Consider the following 14205-nt stretch of genomic DNA (forward strand, 5'->3'; position numbering starts at 1 on the left):
GCTCTGTGGAAGGTGATTCTGTAAGCATATCCTGCTTTCTGGGATGGAATCTGGTTTGCTGTTAGCCAGCAACAGATGGAAAGAAACTTGATGATATATCATTTTCTGATTCCTCTTTGGCAACATAGAGAACATCAACTATGCGGATTATGATTAGTCTTTATCTAAAGAAGGATGAAGGTTCTGTTTGATTAGATTTGCAGGTTCTGTGCACCTATTAACTCGCAGTAATCTAAATAACTACCTCACAGAAAAACTATAATTTTTTCTGTACTAATCAAAGGCCAAGTGGCCCAAGCAGATGTATCTATAATCACATGTACTTTAGACAACTATGTCTGATGTATGGCATAGATTTACAGAGCACAATCCATGCACATCATTCTTTAACAAAATTGGTGATCGAGCTCATAAATAGTATCAAGAAACGCAAACACATAAATGAAAGAAAATTCACAATATAACATCTAAAATTGGTAATGACATAATTGCTTTACGTATTAGATATAAATCAACTTGATCTACTTTTGCATTCAATATTGGAACTATATTCACTAGATGTCAACAAGTTAAACTCAAATGTAAATTTGACTATCAGCAACTAAAACCAACTAAAAACAAATTCTCACAGGTTCATAATACTTTCCACTTTACGAACTTGGATATGATGAGAAGATTCTTGACGCCAGATTGGTTGTGCACCACTTTGGACAAGAGTAACATGCTCTCCCTCTTTCAAATGACCCTTAACCTATGCATCAAATATTGGAATACTTTTACCACAAACGAAAGCAATATAAGATAAAAGAAGACACAGTTGAGAAATCAGTGATCACTAACCACTAATAGCTTTATTGCTCTTGAGAAAGTCTCCTCTGAATCATTTGAAAATTGCATATATATTGGGAGGACACCATGATAAAGCACCAATCTCTGCTTAATCCTTTCTCTACAAAGCAGAGAAAATGTCAATAGTTTAGAACAGATAACAAAAACCAAGTTTAACTTGTGCTTCCATAATCCCTTACACGGAAAGACAACAGTGATTGCATTTGCAATTGGCTTATGAAGCTAAAACCAATATGCAATGAGGTTTTCAATGCCGCAGAAAATCTTAAAATTCCATAAAAAGTCAGAATGGCAGTTAAACATAATTTAAGTTTAAAATGTTGTTTTACAGCAATATTCCTCATGAAAATGTTCACAATAAAAATAGTACATAACAGGAAATATCCCGTATAGGGGACTTTTAAACTCTGTGATTTGAGCCTTTACCCAACAGCCTAGGTCTCAAATGCGTTTAGCTTTTAGCTTTAAAAACCAAAATCACAAAATTTCATGTTGTGTGAGAGGTAAATTTCTGTGGGCAGAAAGAGGGGGTTGTGTTGCTAATGTGGTGTGTTGGCTGTATTTAGTATGGATGGCAAGGAATGTGAGGATCTTTTGAGGGGGTAAGGGGTGAGGAAGCGGATCAGTTATTAGCATTCACTTGGGGCGCCAGTATCTTTTCAGTTTTGGGATTATTCCTTCTGGCCTTTGGGCTATTTTATATTATTGGAATGCTGTTGTGCTTCAAGAGACTTTACTATTTTTATTGTAACATTTTGAGGCAGCTCATGTTATTAATTCTAGAGTGGTACTTTAGACTATCTAGAGGACTCGTTGTCTCATGTCTGTTTCTTATAAAAAAAAGTTGTATAAACGGAATTGTGCATGAAAAACAAAAGATAGAATACAGGCCAGCGTTTGACATAATTATAATAAGCTAAGTGCTATACCACAGAAGACTGATTTTTTCTATCAACAGTTGTTCTGTAACAGGCTTTTATCTACAAATTTTTTTTTGCTCAGTCTCTTTTTAGGTCAAAGATAAACCTTTATAGCAGAGTGACATGATATCTCTTTTCATCAGAATCTAAACAATTTGTCGTCACGGGAAAGGGAACTGTTATATAAAGTTCACATATTTTTCCTAGTAAGGCGATCCATATGTGTATACCGCTCACTATAAAACTAGAGATCGTTGTGTGGACTTCAGAATAGACCAAAGTATCAAACTATATAAGTGCCATTTTCAGACATGATGCATATTATTAGGATACTGAACTTACTCATTTGTGAAGGCAAAGATTGTTGAGCATGGCCTATAATGGCTTAAAAGTACAGCCATGGATCCTGTCCTTGTGAAAACGATGATGGGTGTATTGAGACTGTTGGCCATAGTTGTGGAGTGGAAAGCAAACATTTCCCCCATATGTCTCTGTGAAAAGGGTCCACATATTTAGATTCAACAAGTATCTCACGCCAACGGCAGTATATATAGCAACCAAACGGAAGGAAAAAAAAAACTCATAAAAAACAGAAAATCCCGTATATAACCAGTGCATACCTTATAGGTACTTATTTGGATCGGAGGAATAGTGCTAATTGGTAGACTTGACTCAGTCCTCAATGCCACAGTATGCATTACTTTAACAGCTTTGAGTGGATATCTAGAAATGAAATTACAGAATTAATAAGATATGGAAGCACTTGTTGCCAGCTATTATAATTGAAGCTGGTTCAACAAGAGATGATATCTTGCTACAGCCAACAAATGTCTTCAGCCACAAAACGAGGGAAAGCAATAGAAACAGAACAACCAAGGTTTTCAATTATGCATAATATGAGGCAAGTCAACAAAAACGAACCTGAATACTGGATTCTTTTGGACTCATCCTTTTCTAAAAACAATTATCATTTGATCACATGGTAGACAAACCCAGACTTCACCCAAAAATGGGGAACATAAAACCAATATAATTAATCTCAGATGTTATTGGATAATGTACTAATATAGTGAAGCCTCCAGTGGCAAGAAAATATACCACACAACAGACTTGACAGACTGACACAAACCGCAAGGATGAAGTGATATTTTAAATATTTCTATAAAACTTGATAGGGTGATTAAAACCATCATCCTGAGATGTTCAAAAAAATATAAATACAACCAGTCTGTAATAAGAAATGCGATCCCCCGATTAAAAAAATTAGAAATCAACAACAACAGCAACAACAACAGTACTACTAATGACTACCAGTGTACTTACTTTCCATGGGCAGTTTCTCCAGATAGCATGATTGCATCAGCACCTTCTCTCACTGCAATTGCAATGTCAGAGACTTCTGCCCTGGTTGGTGTAGGATGATCGATCATGCTCTCCAACATATTAGTTGCTACAATAACTGGTTTCTGCATACTGTGACACCTTCTAATGATGTCTTCCTGTTTAGATAACATAGGATTCATTTCCATAAGGACATTAGTTTCAGAATCGATCACAAATATTAACAGTCCAAAGCTATATAAGAAGGAAATATTATCAGAGAACCTGATATATTCTACACTCTGGGTTGTCTATTATTTGTCATCTCTAAAACACAGATAAAGTCATTGTTACACACTTACATGTACTACCTGGTTTGGATTCTTTTGAATTTGACAAATTTGATCATATCCAACTTAAGACATCCTATAAAGTATAAACTTCTTCGGCCACCATTCAATATTCCTAGCAGTCTAAATAGTCACCATAGTTGGAGTGATGCTATATCACTTCGAAGATTTAAAGGGAAACAAATTTTAATCAACTTATATGTATATACATAAATCTGATAATCATATGTTAGAACATCGATACCCTAATTTGGTAAGTCAATTTGATTTAGTACAATTTCAACTGGCCATTAAAAGATTTAAAATTGTCGGCACCTTTGCTTCAACTTTTGTTAATGAACCATTATGCAGATCCATCATTCACAATTGGATTACTGAAAACTTATTTCTTAATAGAACAGAGCAGCAGAATATTGTAACAAGCTAAATGATTAACTATTATTGCTATATATGTCCGACATTTTGCCTCAGACTTGTATCTTTCCAAGTCAGTGCAAATATATAACATAAATCAAATTACCTGCAACAAAGGAACTTCCTCAATTGGGAGCTCAGCTCCAAGGTCTCCACGAGCAATCATAGCCTATAAAGTTGACCAACAAAAAAGAATATACATAATATGGCATTGCTGATGGTAACAACTAACAATTGAGGATCAGATGGGCTCTTATTCATGAAAATAAAGTCACAAATAATGCTAACCCCATCAGATGCGGAAATTATTGAATGAAGATTTGGTATAGAGTCTGCACTTTCAATTTTTACTATAACATGAATATCTGCATTACAACCTGCAAGAAATACACAACTCAGTTCAGGAGTCAATAACATATAGAAGAGACAAGAAGAAATGGATAAGAGATTGAAAATGAGAATCAACTGAGTTGTGTATAGAGCTCATAGAAATACCTTTGAGATAATCTTTCAACTCATGAACCACCGCAGCAGTTTTTACAAATGAGACAGCATAGAAATCAACTCCATTGTCCACTCCAAACTTGATATCTTCCCAGTCTTTTTCTGTAGAAGAGACCGATAGAGAAGGCCATAAATTGAATATTTCAGTTGGCTAACAAGATGAGAGATGTTCTGTCGACTGAATCGGAAAAGGCACTTAATCAAAATTGGATAAAATGGTCCTCAATAAGGAAAAATCAGAGTTGGTTTTGGGTACTTTTCTGGTAAAATAAAAGCCTTTTTTTGGGAAGTGGTTCTGATGAACTTGGAAGAGGAATCATTATGGCTAGCAGTCATTAGCAGCAAATATGGTGTTAACTTAAAATACATGTCAATCCATTCCCTAACGGCTTATTTTTTTGGGACAACAGTGGTATCATAGCCTTGTTTGCAGGAGATCCTGAGTTCGAATCATCCCCCAATTTTATCGTCTATACCTGTCTGCCTTTCTGCGTGCAAGTTGGGTTTATACGTAAGGGAGGGTGTTAGTTTAATATGCACTGTTGGCCCATTCCCTAATAGCTAAGAACTTTTGGAGCAAAGTATTTGTCTAACAGAAGGAGCCCAAGAAAATGGACAAGATATGAATTCAGCAGCACAAAGACCAAGCAAGGACTCAAGGGTAATAGAAATTTATCCAATTATGCATGTTGGTAGAGGGAAGAGGATGTGTGTTGAGAATTTAAGAAACAGGTTGCCACACCTGTTTAATACAGGTCAAAGGTAGTCATATGTGCTCTTATTTATTTATTTATTTATTTTTTCTCTCCTATGGGATGAGATTTGAGCCTCCAGAGAAGCATATGAGATAGTGAGATTGGGGAGTTCTTTGTTAAGTCTGCAAAAAATGATACATTGATGTCTGATAGATTGGATATGAAGAGATAACTGCTTGAGGTATCTTGTAGTTTTCACTTCAGGTCTATATGCGAAAACAATGTCTCTATGTGGTTCAGAGTTTTAATATGGAAAGCAAGGTACCGTTGAAGGTAAAGGTCCATTTAGTTGGTAGCTCATGCAAAAGTCAACTCATGTGAATTTTTTCAAAAAATTGGTTGGACTGATTTCTCTCCTCACTACTGCATCATGAGTAAAAAGAGTGCGAGTTAAGTCAGTTAACTGATCATGTTTTTCTTGACTGTCTAGGGGCTTCATATTTGCAAAATTTTTGAGGTGAACTGGTTAAATTCTTGGAGATTGTTAAACGTTTCCGTGCAAGGTTAAAGATCTAATAACACAAAGAAAGCTAAACCTTTCTGCAGTGGCAGTGTGTTGGCCATTTTTTGGGTCATCTGGATAGAAAGTAATAAGAGTTTTTGAAGATGTTGGTAGGTTTGGGTCAGATGAGGTTTGGGATGAGCCGATAAGGCCAGATTATGATCATTGCTTGGGCATCACTATGCACATAATTTAAGGATAACTTCCTGACTCATAGCTGTTCTTCTGGCTCGGAAGGCTATAGTATGTTAGTAATTTAATATTACTATTTTCTTTCTTTCCTAAAAGCTTGTTTTTTTCTCAAAAATAATAATGTGGACATCAAATGGAGAAATTCACACAACTTCCACAACATTACTGAAGATTACCTGTTATTGAAGGCAGAGTTGCACTTTTTCCGCGCACATTTAAATGGCGCCTTGATTTTAGTTCTCCTCCATCAACTACAACACATTTAACCAAATCTTTTGTCTTTGACTTCACGGCTAAAGACATCATTCCACCTAGTAGAAAGATAAGCTACATGATCAGGTCTTGTCAAAAATATGAGTAGATTTATCAAAGGGAGATGGCGAAAGAACTCCCTTTTTTAGAGCATAGCTAATGAACTCAGTACATCAAATATAAGACATATATACACGTGAATACAGATTTATTCTCTTGTCAGATAACGGCATGCTATGATGTCAGACTCACAATCTGGAATAGATCAGGTACTTATTTGCCTAAACAATGTCCCAGCTACTTTAGGTTAACAAACACCAGCACACTAAAAGAACTAGTCTAACTCTATAGTCTGGCTTTTCCCATCAAAGTTGATCACAGAAATAAATCAATACATTCTTCAATCTCATCCCAATGACAGAGTTCTAGAATCCACCAAACCAAATGCACAAAACAAGGGCATTCAATCTCTTGTACGAAATTACTCAAAAGAGTCAACATTTAACTTTCCATATTTCTAAAACTTCAGCTACATGCTTACAACAAGACCATATCAACTTAGATGACATGCAAACCAAATTAACTCATCTACCAATTTAGCACCCACAAGATACTACTTACCATCAACCAGAACTATGTCTCCAACCTCCACATCATTCACAAAGTCATCATAGTTTACACTAACGGTATCTTTTGTGCTAACTCCTCTTCTAATTGTAAAGTTAAACTCTTGTCCCTCTGTAAGCAGAATTGGTTGTGGTACATCTCCACTCCTAACCTCAGGACCCTACATGAAGAACAAAAAATCATATAACAACTATAACCTCAAAATTTGTATAAGAACCAAAATAGAGGTAGAAGAATAAGAATGATATACTAAAGACCCTGAGCTCCTAACTACAAGCTCATTACGATATGAGCAGGTAAAGAACGAGAGAAAAATGTAAAGTGAATGTACCTTGGTGTCCAGCATTATGGCTATAACCTTGTCTTTGAATTGAGAGTTGTATTCTTTGACAAGATCAATAGTTTTCTGGTGTGACGTATGGTCCCCATGAGACATATTCAAACGCGCTACATTCATCCCAGTTTCTGCAAGTTTCCATATCATTTCACGTGAGCTTGTGGAAGGACCAATTGTACAGACAATCTTAGTTTTTCTTCGACCACTTGCAAATGCCCTTCCCTGACCCACTTCGTAATCATCATCAGACTGAATTTCATAAGTCGAGTTCACCCCCTGAAACAAAGCAACAACATTTCAGGATTACGACTTCAACACACTCACAACTGATACCCTTCAATGCACTCTCATGGCACACCTTGCCTCACCACACACCATATACAAAAGCTAGGCCAGTCGACAATTCAACTAATCCAAATACCTGTATATATTTGACAAATTAGTATCCAAGTTTCTTCATTTAGCCTAAACGTTCTCAGAGCAAAGATCATAAGACACTAAGAACAGAGGTGGTTCGAGCCTGCTTCAAGTAAGAGATACACTTTCTGCTAACCAAATAAAAACCCATGATCTCACATTTCGAAAGTTTCAAACTTTCAACAGTCTAAAGCAAGCAAACAGTACATAACAAATTCAAGAAGCACACACATAAAATCAACAACCCATATTGAGACAAAGGAGACTTACAACACCACCCGCAGGACCATTGGGTGAGCTAGGATTGCCTCCACTGCTCTGCTGGGTGATCCTCACTGATCTAACAGTGAACATTTGCTTCTGGCCATTTTCTCTCTTGGGTCTATATTCAAAGCCAATAAATTCACTCAGGCTCTTGGAGGAAGCCAACCGATCAGTTGTCCAAGTCCGGTCATGTTTCAGGGACATTCTGGCCGGAACATTAAGCGTCGACATTGAGGAAAAGCTCGGATGATATTGGTAGACTAGAAAGGAATACAGCGAGAGAGAGAGAGAGTCAGAGAGAGAGACCAAAGGGTGTTTATGTGGTGAAATAGAAGGGAGGGAACATAAGGACGAGAGAGAGTTTCGTTGGGAAGCAACGAAGAGAGGCAGTGAGTCCAGGTATACTTGCTACTACTAACTACTATTTGGACAGTTGCCCTGTTGGACGGACTCGCTTCTTTCCTTTGATCCTTTCTCCTCCGCCATATTGCAAATTTGCAATTGATTTTCTCCTTCTTTTTGGCACCATTCTGGACTAGTCCTCCTTATATTTATATTGTAAGGGATAAAAGAGTCTTCTAACTTCAAATCACACGATACAGACTTAAAAAAATGATTGACGACCGCTTCACGACTCGATCTAATTCAGAATATATACCAGTGATCACCTAACTAGAAATCATTGTAAGCATGCCAACTTCAGTTCAAAGTTGTTTAGCTACTATATCGATCTTTTGTTTACAACATTGAAGCTCAATTGTTGTGATCACATACCAAATGGAATTAATGACTTTTCTTTTATTCGTACAAAATTTTGTTTATCAACTTTGTGAGAAATAGATTATGAGCAAAGATTAGGATTTAGGGATACGAATAAAAGAAAAGTCACAATTCTAGGAAACAAAAATTTTCACCGGACTAGACATGATCCATGTATACAAGACAATCGCTATTGGAAGTAAATACTATAAGGAAACTCTTACTCTTGTTAAGAAAGTTCATGTGTGTTCACAAATATTACAACATCTCTTGTATCATCAGAATTCTAAGTTCAATTATAATGTCTCCTATCACTACATTAGAACATTAGTGTATCACAGACTCTAATGGGATTTCGTGGATGGTTGAGTCTCGGAATCTAGAAAACAATCAATATCTTATTTGTTGAAAAAAATGAAAAGTTAATACCGTTGTGAGAGTCTTTTTCAAGTTATAAAGAAAGGAAAAAAAGAGAGAAGAGAAACAAATATATTTAGCAAATTGAGGTCCGTTCAGATTTTGGTAATGGGTTGGTCTAGTGGAAACATGTTATGCTGTAAGTGGGACGGACACTGTATGGTTTCTTCGTGTAATAGAAGGTCTCTGATTCGAACCTCAACTTGTAAAAAATATATCTTGGAGAGGAGCTATATCCACGTTGCTCTCGGCCCCGAAGTGTAACTCACTCGGCCACCGTTTTTTAAAGAAGAAAAAAAAAAAAATATTGAGCAAATTGGGGTCCGTCCAGAATCAAGATAATGTCAAGAAAACAAACCATTCGCTCAGTTGCTCTGTACTTCCAATCCCCAAACCCAATCAAGACTCCAAAACCCTGCTCCTGATCGCACAGAAATGAAGATCTCCCTTCGTCTCCAAGACGACCAAGACACCCAACACTACTGCAACCCACTGATCAGAGCCAAAATCCCCATCACCATTTTCAACCAGCCTTTCACGTCTTCAATAGCCACCGTCCCATCCACCAACTCCTCCTCTCACCTCTCCTTTTCTCTCTCCTCAAACTTCTCTTCCGGCCCTTCTCTCAAACTCTCTTACTCTCACACCTCCACCACCACTCCCTCTCCCTTCTCTCTCTCCCTCAAGTCTGGTTTGGGCCTCTTCGGCTCCCCAAACCACTCCCCTCTTGTTTTCACTGCCCACTTCTCTCTCTCCCACACGAACCCAACTTTCTCTCTCCACATCAAGCCCCAATTCGGCAACTTTTCACTGAAAAAGTCCGCCTTTTCGGACTCTGAGCTTTCTGGGTCTTGCTCAAACGGTGATTTGGATTCTGGGTCCTGCTCAAACGGTGGTTTTGTGGATGGGTTTGCTGTCTCGGAAGGGTCGTCTTCTTGGCAGGAGCTGAGTTTGGAGCCTCGTGGGGGTAAAGATGTGAATGGGGGGATTGGGTCTGTGGAGGAGAGGCAGTTGGGTTTGAAGAACGGTGGGAAAGATGAGTTTTTGAATGGGATTGCTGTGATGGCCAGGACTGTTTTGCCTGTGACGAAAAGAGTGATGGTGAATATGAGGTGGGGGGTGAACTTTCCGGTGAAGTTGGGGACCAAGCTGCCGTATTTGACAGTGAATAAGATTGCTGTGGAGACAGTTGAGGAGGTGAAGGGAGAGGAGGAGAAGAGTGGTGAGAGTAGTGTAAAGGATTTGGAATTGTTGAAGGGGATGTGGTTATGGGTGAGGAGGGATTTGGAGGTTTTGGACAAGGAGAATAGGGATATGAAGCAGAGGTTGGAGGATATGAAGTCTGGAGTTTCTGGGAGGCATTTTCGTGGGGAAAGTGATGCTTCTAGGAAGAGAGTTTTGCCGCCGTTGGGTGAGACTTCTGGTGAGTTTGAGAGGTGGAGGAACAAGAAGGGTGGGAGAGAAGAGAATGTGCGAACAGAGTCTCACACGCCGGTGAAGAGTGTCAGAGAAGAGAGTATTCGGGTGGATTCGAAGAAGTCTACCAATCAGGCAAGTGATTTGGAATCTGAATTGGAGAGAGCTATAAAGGCTGCTACGGCTTAGCAAGGTTTGGCATATCAACGCTCATTTTACTGCTTTGTTTTCAAATGTATATAAGAACCTAGCTTCAGTTTTAGGCAAGTTGTTGCTATCTGCTCGGGGATTAAGTTACTATGTAACATGGCCAGTATGGCAGGATTTCTTTGTGTAGTTTAAACTTACCACGAAACACCGGCAATATGTTGAAATGATCCCAGCAATTGAGTTTGTTTCTTGTTGAAAAAGGAGTTCTATGTCTCTTACCTCAACTGCTGCTAGCCTGCTACATATGAATCTTATATGGGATATATACAGTGCCAAATGCGTTTCTAAGATCAATTTATTTGCTGGCTATTTTTTTTTTCTGGTGAATTGTTAATTAGATAGTTGATAACCTTGACTAATTTTTTATCAAATGAGTTGTTTGCATAAATTGTATGTCAGTGAATGAGATATGATTAATGTCAATGTGCCTTCTTATAATTTGAAAGGTGAGATGATGGATAAATTCTAATCAGGCGAAGGTTAAAGTTCGAATGTTATTTTTCTGTTCCCTATCCAAAAAAAAAAAACAGAAGAAAAAAGGTGAAAAGGTTCAAGATTACGATATTTGAGTCTGCTACTCTATTTACAAAATTAATTTATTCATTGTCACAAGGTTCAAGATTACAATATTTGACGCCCACACTATTGTTGAAACAGTTTGAAAATTTTATGTATGCAAATTGCTGTTTGAATGATTTTTGTTTTTGAGATTGGAAGCTTACTAAGAAGTAAGAACTTGTTATAGTCTAATATGACACTGCCCCTAGAAATCCTATGCTCACTCACCCCCCCCCCCCCCCCCCCCTATTCATGGAAAGATTGGAGGAGCCATAAGGCTTGTTCTGTCTTTGTTACATCTCCATCCTTTTTGTTCAAGAACCTCTTGTTTGCTAAGATTGCAGGACTATTGTGGCAAAAGGTGAGTTAGGATTTGGGTCACTCAAACTGAAACCTACAATAGTTCAATGTGCTTGATAAAAGTTTTGATTATGTTTGGTTTAGGATGAAAACTCATTGCAAGGTAATTATTCTGATTTCAAGTTTTGGTTTGAAGCTTCGAACACTTGTATGTGCTTGTCACTTGGTCCTTATGTTTGGTGCTGAGACTGTTGGTTATCACTGGATTTCTTGAACTAATAGTTTAGTCATTACCTCAAAGTCTTATCAGATATCTGAGATCAGTTGATCATCATCTATTGGCTGACTTATTATGCAGTAAGTAGGAAAATCTTACCAGTGAAAGTCTATTTCTTCTTCACCCATATTCTTTGTCCATCATCATCCTCTTAACATCAAGTCACTTGGGATGGCTACATGTCTTGTCTAACACACTGAGTCCAGGCACAAAAAGAAAAAGTGAAGGAAAAGTGCAGGAAGTGTGTTGTACTTCATCCTCAACCCTTCTCTTTTTGGTGACCTCTTTAGTCTTCTGAATCTCTGATAGTGGAAAGAAAAATTAACTGGTGTTGGTAACTTGAATGTCTCCTTTTGTTGCACAAATTGTTCCATTTTGTACGAGCAGATGATTCTCACCCTATTTTAGTTGTAAGTTTGTAACATATTGGGCCAGTTGAAAATGCCTCATAACATCCCTAGGCCTGCTTGGTAATGGGAAGAATCGGCAAGAACCAAAGGCCCCTACATTTCACTTGCAGGTGCATTGGTTCTTCGATTGTTTCTTTATCTCTTATTTTAAATTTTAATTTAATTAAGAACATACGGCTTTTTTGGTTTCCTGGTTACTAGCCGAGCAAGGTTGCAGTGGTACTATGCGAGGTGTAAAACTATGTCTTTAGAGGACTGAGCTTGATGTTGGTTTGGTGGAGTCCATTTATCTTTTGATTGCAGTGGTTTGATTAGAGCACCGAGCTTCTTAGTAATTCGACCGTGTTTTGGCTGGCCTGTGTTGATGTCTTTCTGACATGAATACACCATTTTCCTATAATGCAACCCTACCTTTGTTCCAAGATTTTTAGTCTTATTTACAAAAGGCAAAAGAAAGATACTCAAGTAATAAGAGATATCATGTATTTGTAGTCTTGGATGTAAAATATGAATGATTCTTTAAATAGGTTTTACATAAGACTTATTTATTGTGTTTCCACAATTCTAAACTGATGCTATTGTTAAACTTGCATAATGAAAGCCTATGCATGAGCAACACCTACAGATTTCTTCATCTCTTTGCTCACCTTTTGATTTTCAAAGAAATGCAGGAAGGGAATTTTCGAATCACTGACGAATAGCATTCACTGAACGATTACTTGTACCTAGTATTTTCCCTCTCCACGTCTAGTGTTAGGAGTGCCTGCAAGACTCCCAAGTAATTGGGACGTGATTCTTGATTTAGGATGGTTTTTAGGTTCTGCAAAGATTGAGAACTTTATTCAACTGTAATACTGTGTCAGTTGCAACCAGCTGTTCTTTATTACACTCGTTTGTTTAGTTTTGTCTCTTAGCAACCAAATGTTGATATCAGTTCTAGTCATCTAAATCACATAAGTTAGATATCAGTTGATATTTTTATCCTTCCTGGACATTCGAGTTTTCTTGTTAACTACCTATGGTATATGCACAAACAGTATAACAAGCTCTGGTGATGATATGCAAATTTCGCCAAACCATTGTGATCGTTATTGTATGTACTTTGGAGTTTTGCCAAGCATAATTTCTGACATGATCAGAAAGATGAAGTATTTTAACTCTCAACCTTTTAAGATACCGTGTGATCTCGATAAAAAAAATTAATAAAAAAATAAAAAACCGTTTGAATTAATCAATGCACCCTTGTTTCAGCTTCGCTTTTTTTATCTGTAAAGGCTGATCATAAGCGGCCTAGGGTAAACAATATTGTAATAAACAAAACATCCACGAAAATCAAGTCCTCCTTTATCCAATGTTCAAGAGAAACCGCATTCCTTCTAAAAGCCTCCCCGAGTAGTGGGTACAGCTGCTCCATCGACCCCTTGAACCTCTTGGAAACATAATCCGAAGGTGGGCATGCAGCCTCATTCTCATTGATGTTCCCGACTTCCACACGCCCACTTGCATAAGCACGCTCTCATTATACCACTCGCGCGGTACTTGCTGTCCGACGGAAATGCTCAATATATAGTGAAAGCCTCAAAATTCTTGGGTGGATTTTGGAGCAAATACAAGGTGGACTTGCATGTTGATATAAACACAACTTCGTTGTAAACCTGGGACTTAATCTTCAAGTATCTCAAAATCCTCACAACAGCCTTTATATGAGTTTCACTCCGGTTGTGCATAACTAACTTACTACACTGACTGCATAAGCTACATCTGGTCTGGTATGAGATAAGTAGATTAACCTTCCAACCAATCTCTGATATCTAGCCCTAGTTGTTGGGACTTGATCAAGATACTTTGCCAACTTGTGATTCTGCTCAATCGATGTATCGATAGGTTTGCAATCCAACATACATGTTTCAGTCAATAAGTCTAAAACATACTTCTGTTGGCATAAGAAGATTCCACTCCTCCCCCTGACTACCTCAATGCCCAAAAAATAACTCAAATCTCCAAGATCTTTCATCTCAAACTCAGAATCAAACTATTGTTGCAGTCTTCCAATCTCATCCCTATCATCCTCTGCAATCACCATATCATCCACATAGATTATCAACACAGTTATCTTACTAGTTTGAAGCTTGAGAAAGAGAGTGTGATCTGAGTT

General features: G+C 37.7%; 2 protein-coding genes across 2 annotated transcripts; one reads left to right on the forward strand and one right to left on the reverse strand.

Annotated features, from left to right (window-relative positions):
* Window positions 1-507: 507 nt before the first annotated feature.
* LOC133742344 (pyruvate kinase isozyme G, chloroplastic) lies at window positions 508-8241 on the reverse strand. The gene is made up of 12 exons (XM_062170012.1): window positions 7710-8241; window positions 7017-7298; window positions 6680-6845; window positions 5983-6117; window positions 4349-4459; window positions 4142-4230; window positions 3960-4022; window positions 3093-3268; window positions 2390-2492; window positions 2112-2260; window positions 841-949; window positions 508-751 (listed from the first exon to the last, which is right to left on the reverse strand). The coding sequence occupies exons 1-12, from the start codon at window positions 7932-7934 to the stop codon at window positions 626-628; spliced, it is 1734 nt and encodes a 577-aa protein (XP_062025996.1). The 5' UTR covers window positions 7935-8241; the 3' UTR covers window positions 508-625.
* Window positions 8242-9314: 1073 nt separating this feature from the next.
* Window positions 9315-10484, forward strand: LOC133744749 (uncharacterized). The gene has a single exon (XM_062172801.1). The coding sequence runs from the start codon at window positions 9315-9317 to the stop codon at window positions 10482-10484; it is 1170 nt and encodes a 389-aa protein (XP_062028785.1).
* Window positions 10485-14205: the final 3721 nt, after the last annotated feature.

Source organism: Rosa rugosa, chromosome 4 (assembly GCF_958449725.1).
Source record: "Rosa rugosa chromosome 4, drRosRugo1.1, whole genome shotgun sequence".
Classification (NCBI taxonomy): domain Eukaryota; kingdom Viridiplantae; phylum Streptophyta; class Magnoliopsida; order Rosales; family Rosaceae; genus Rosa; species Rosa rugosa.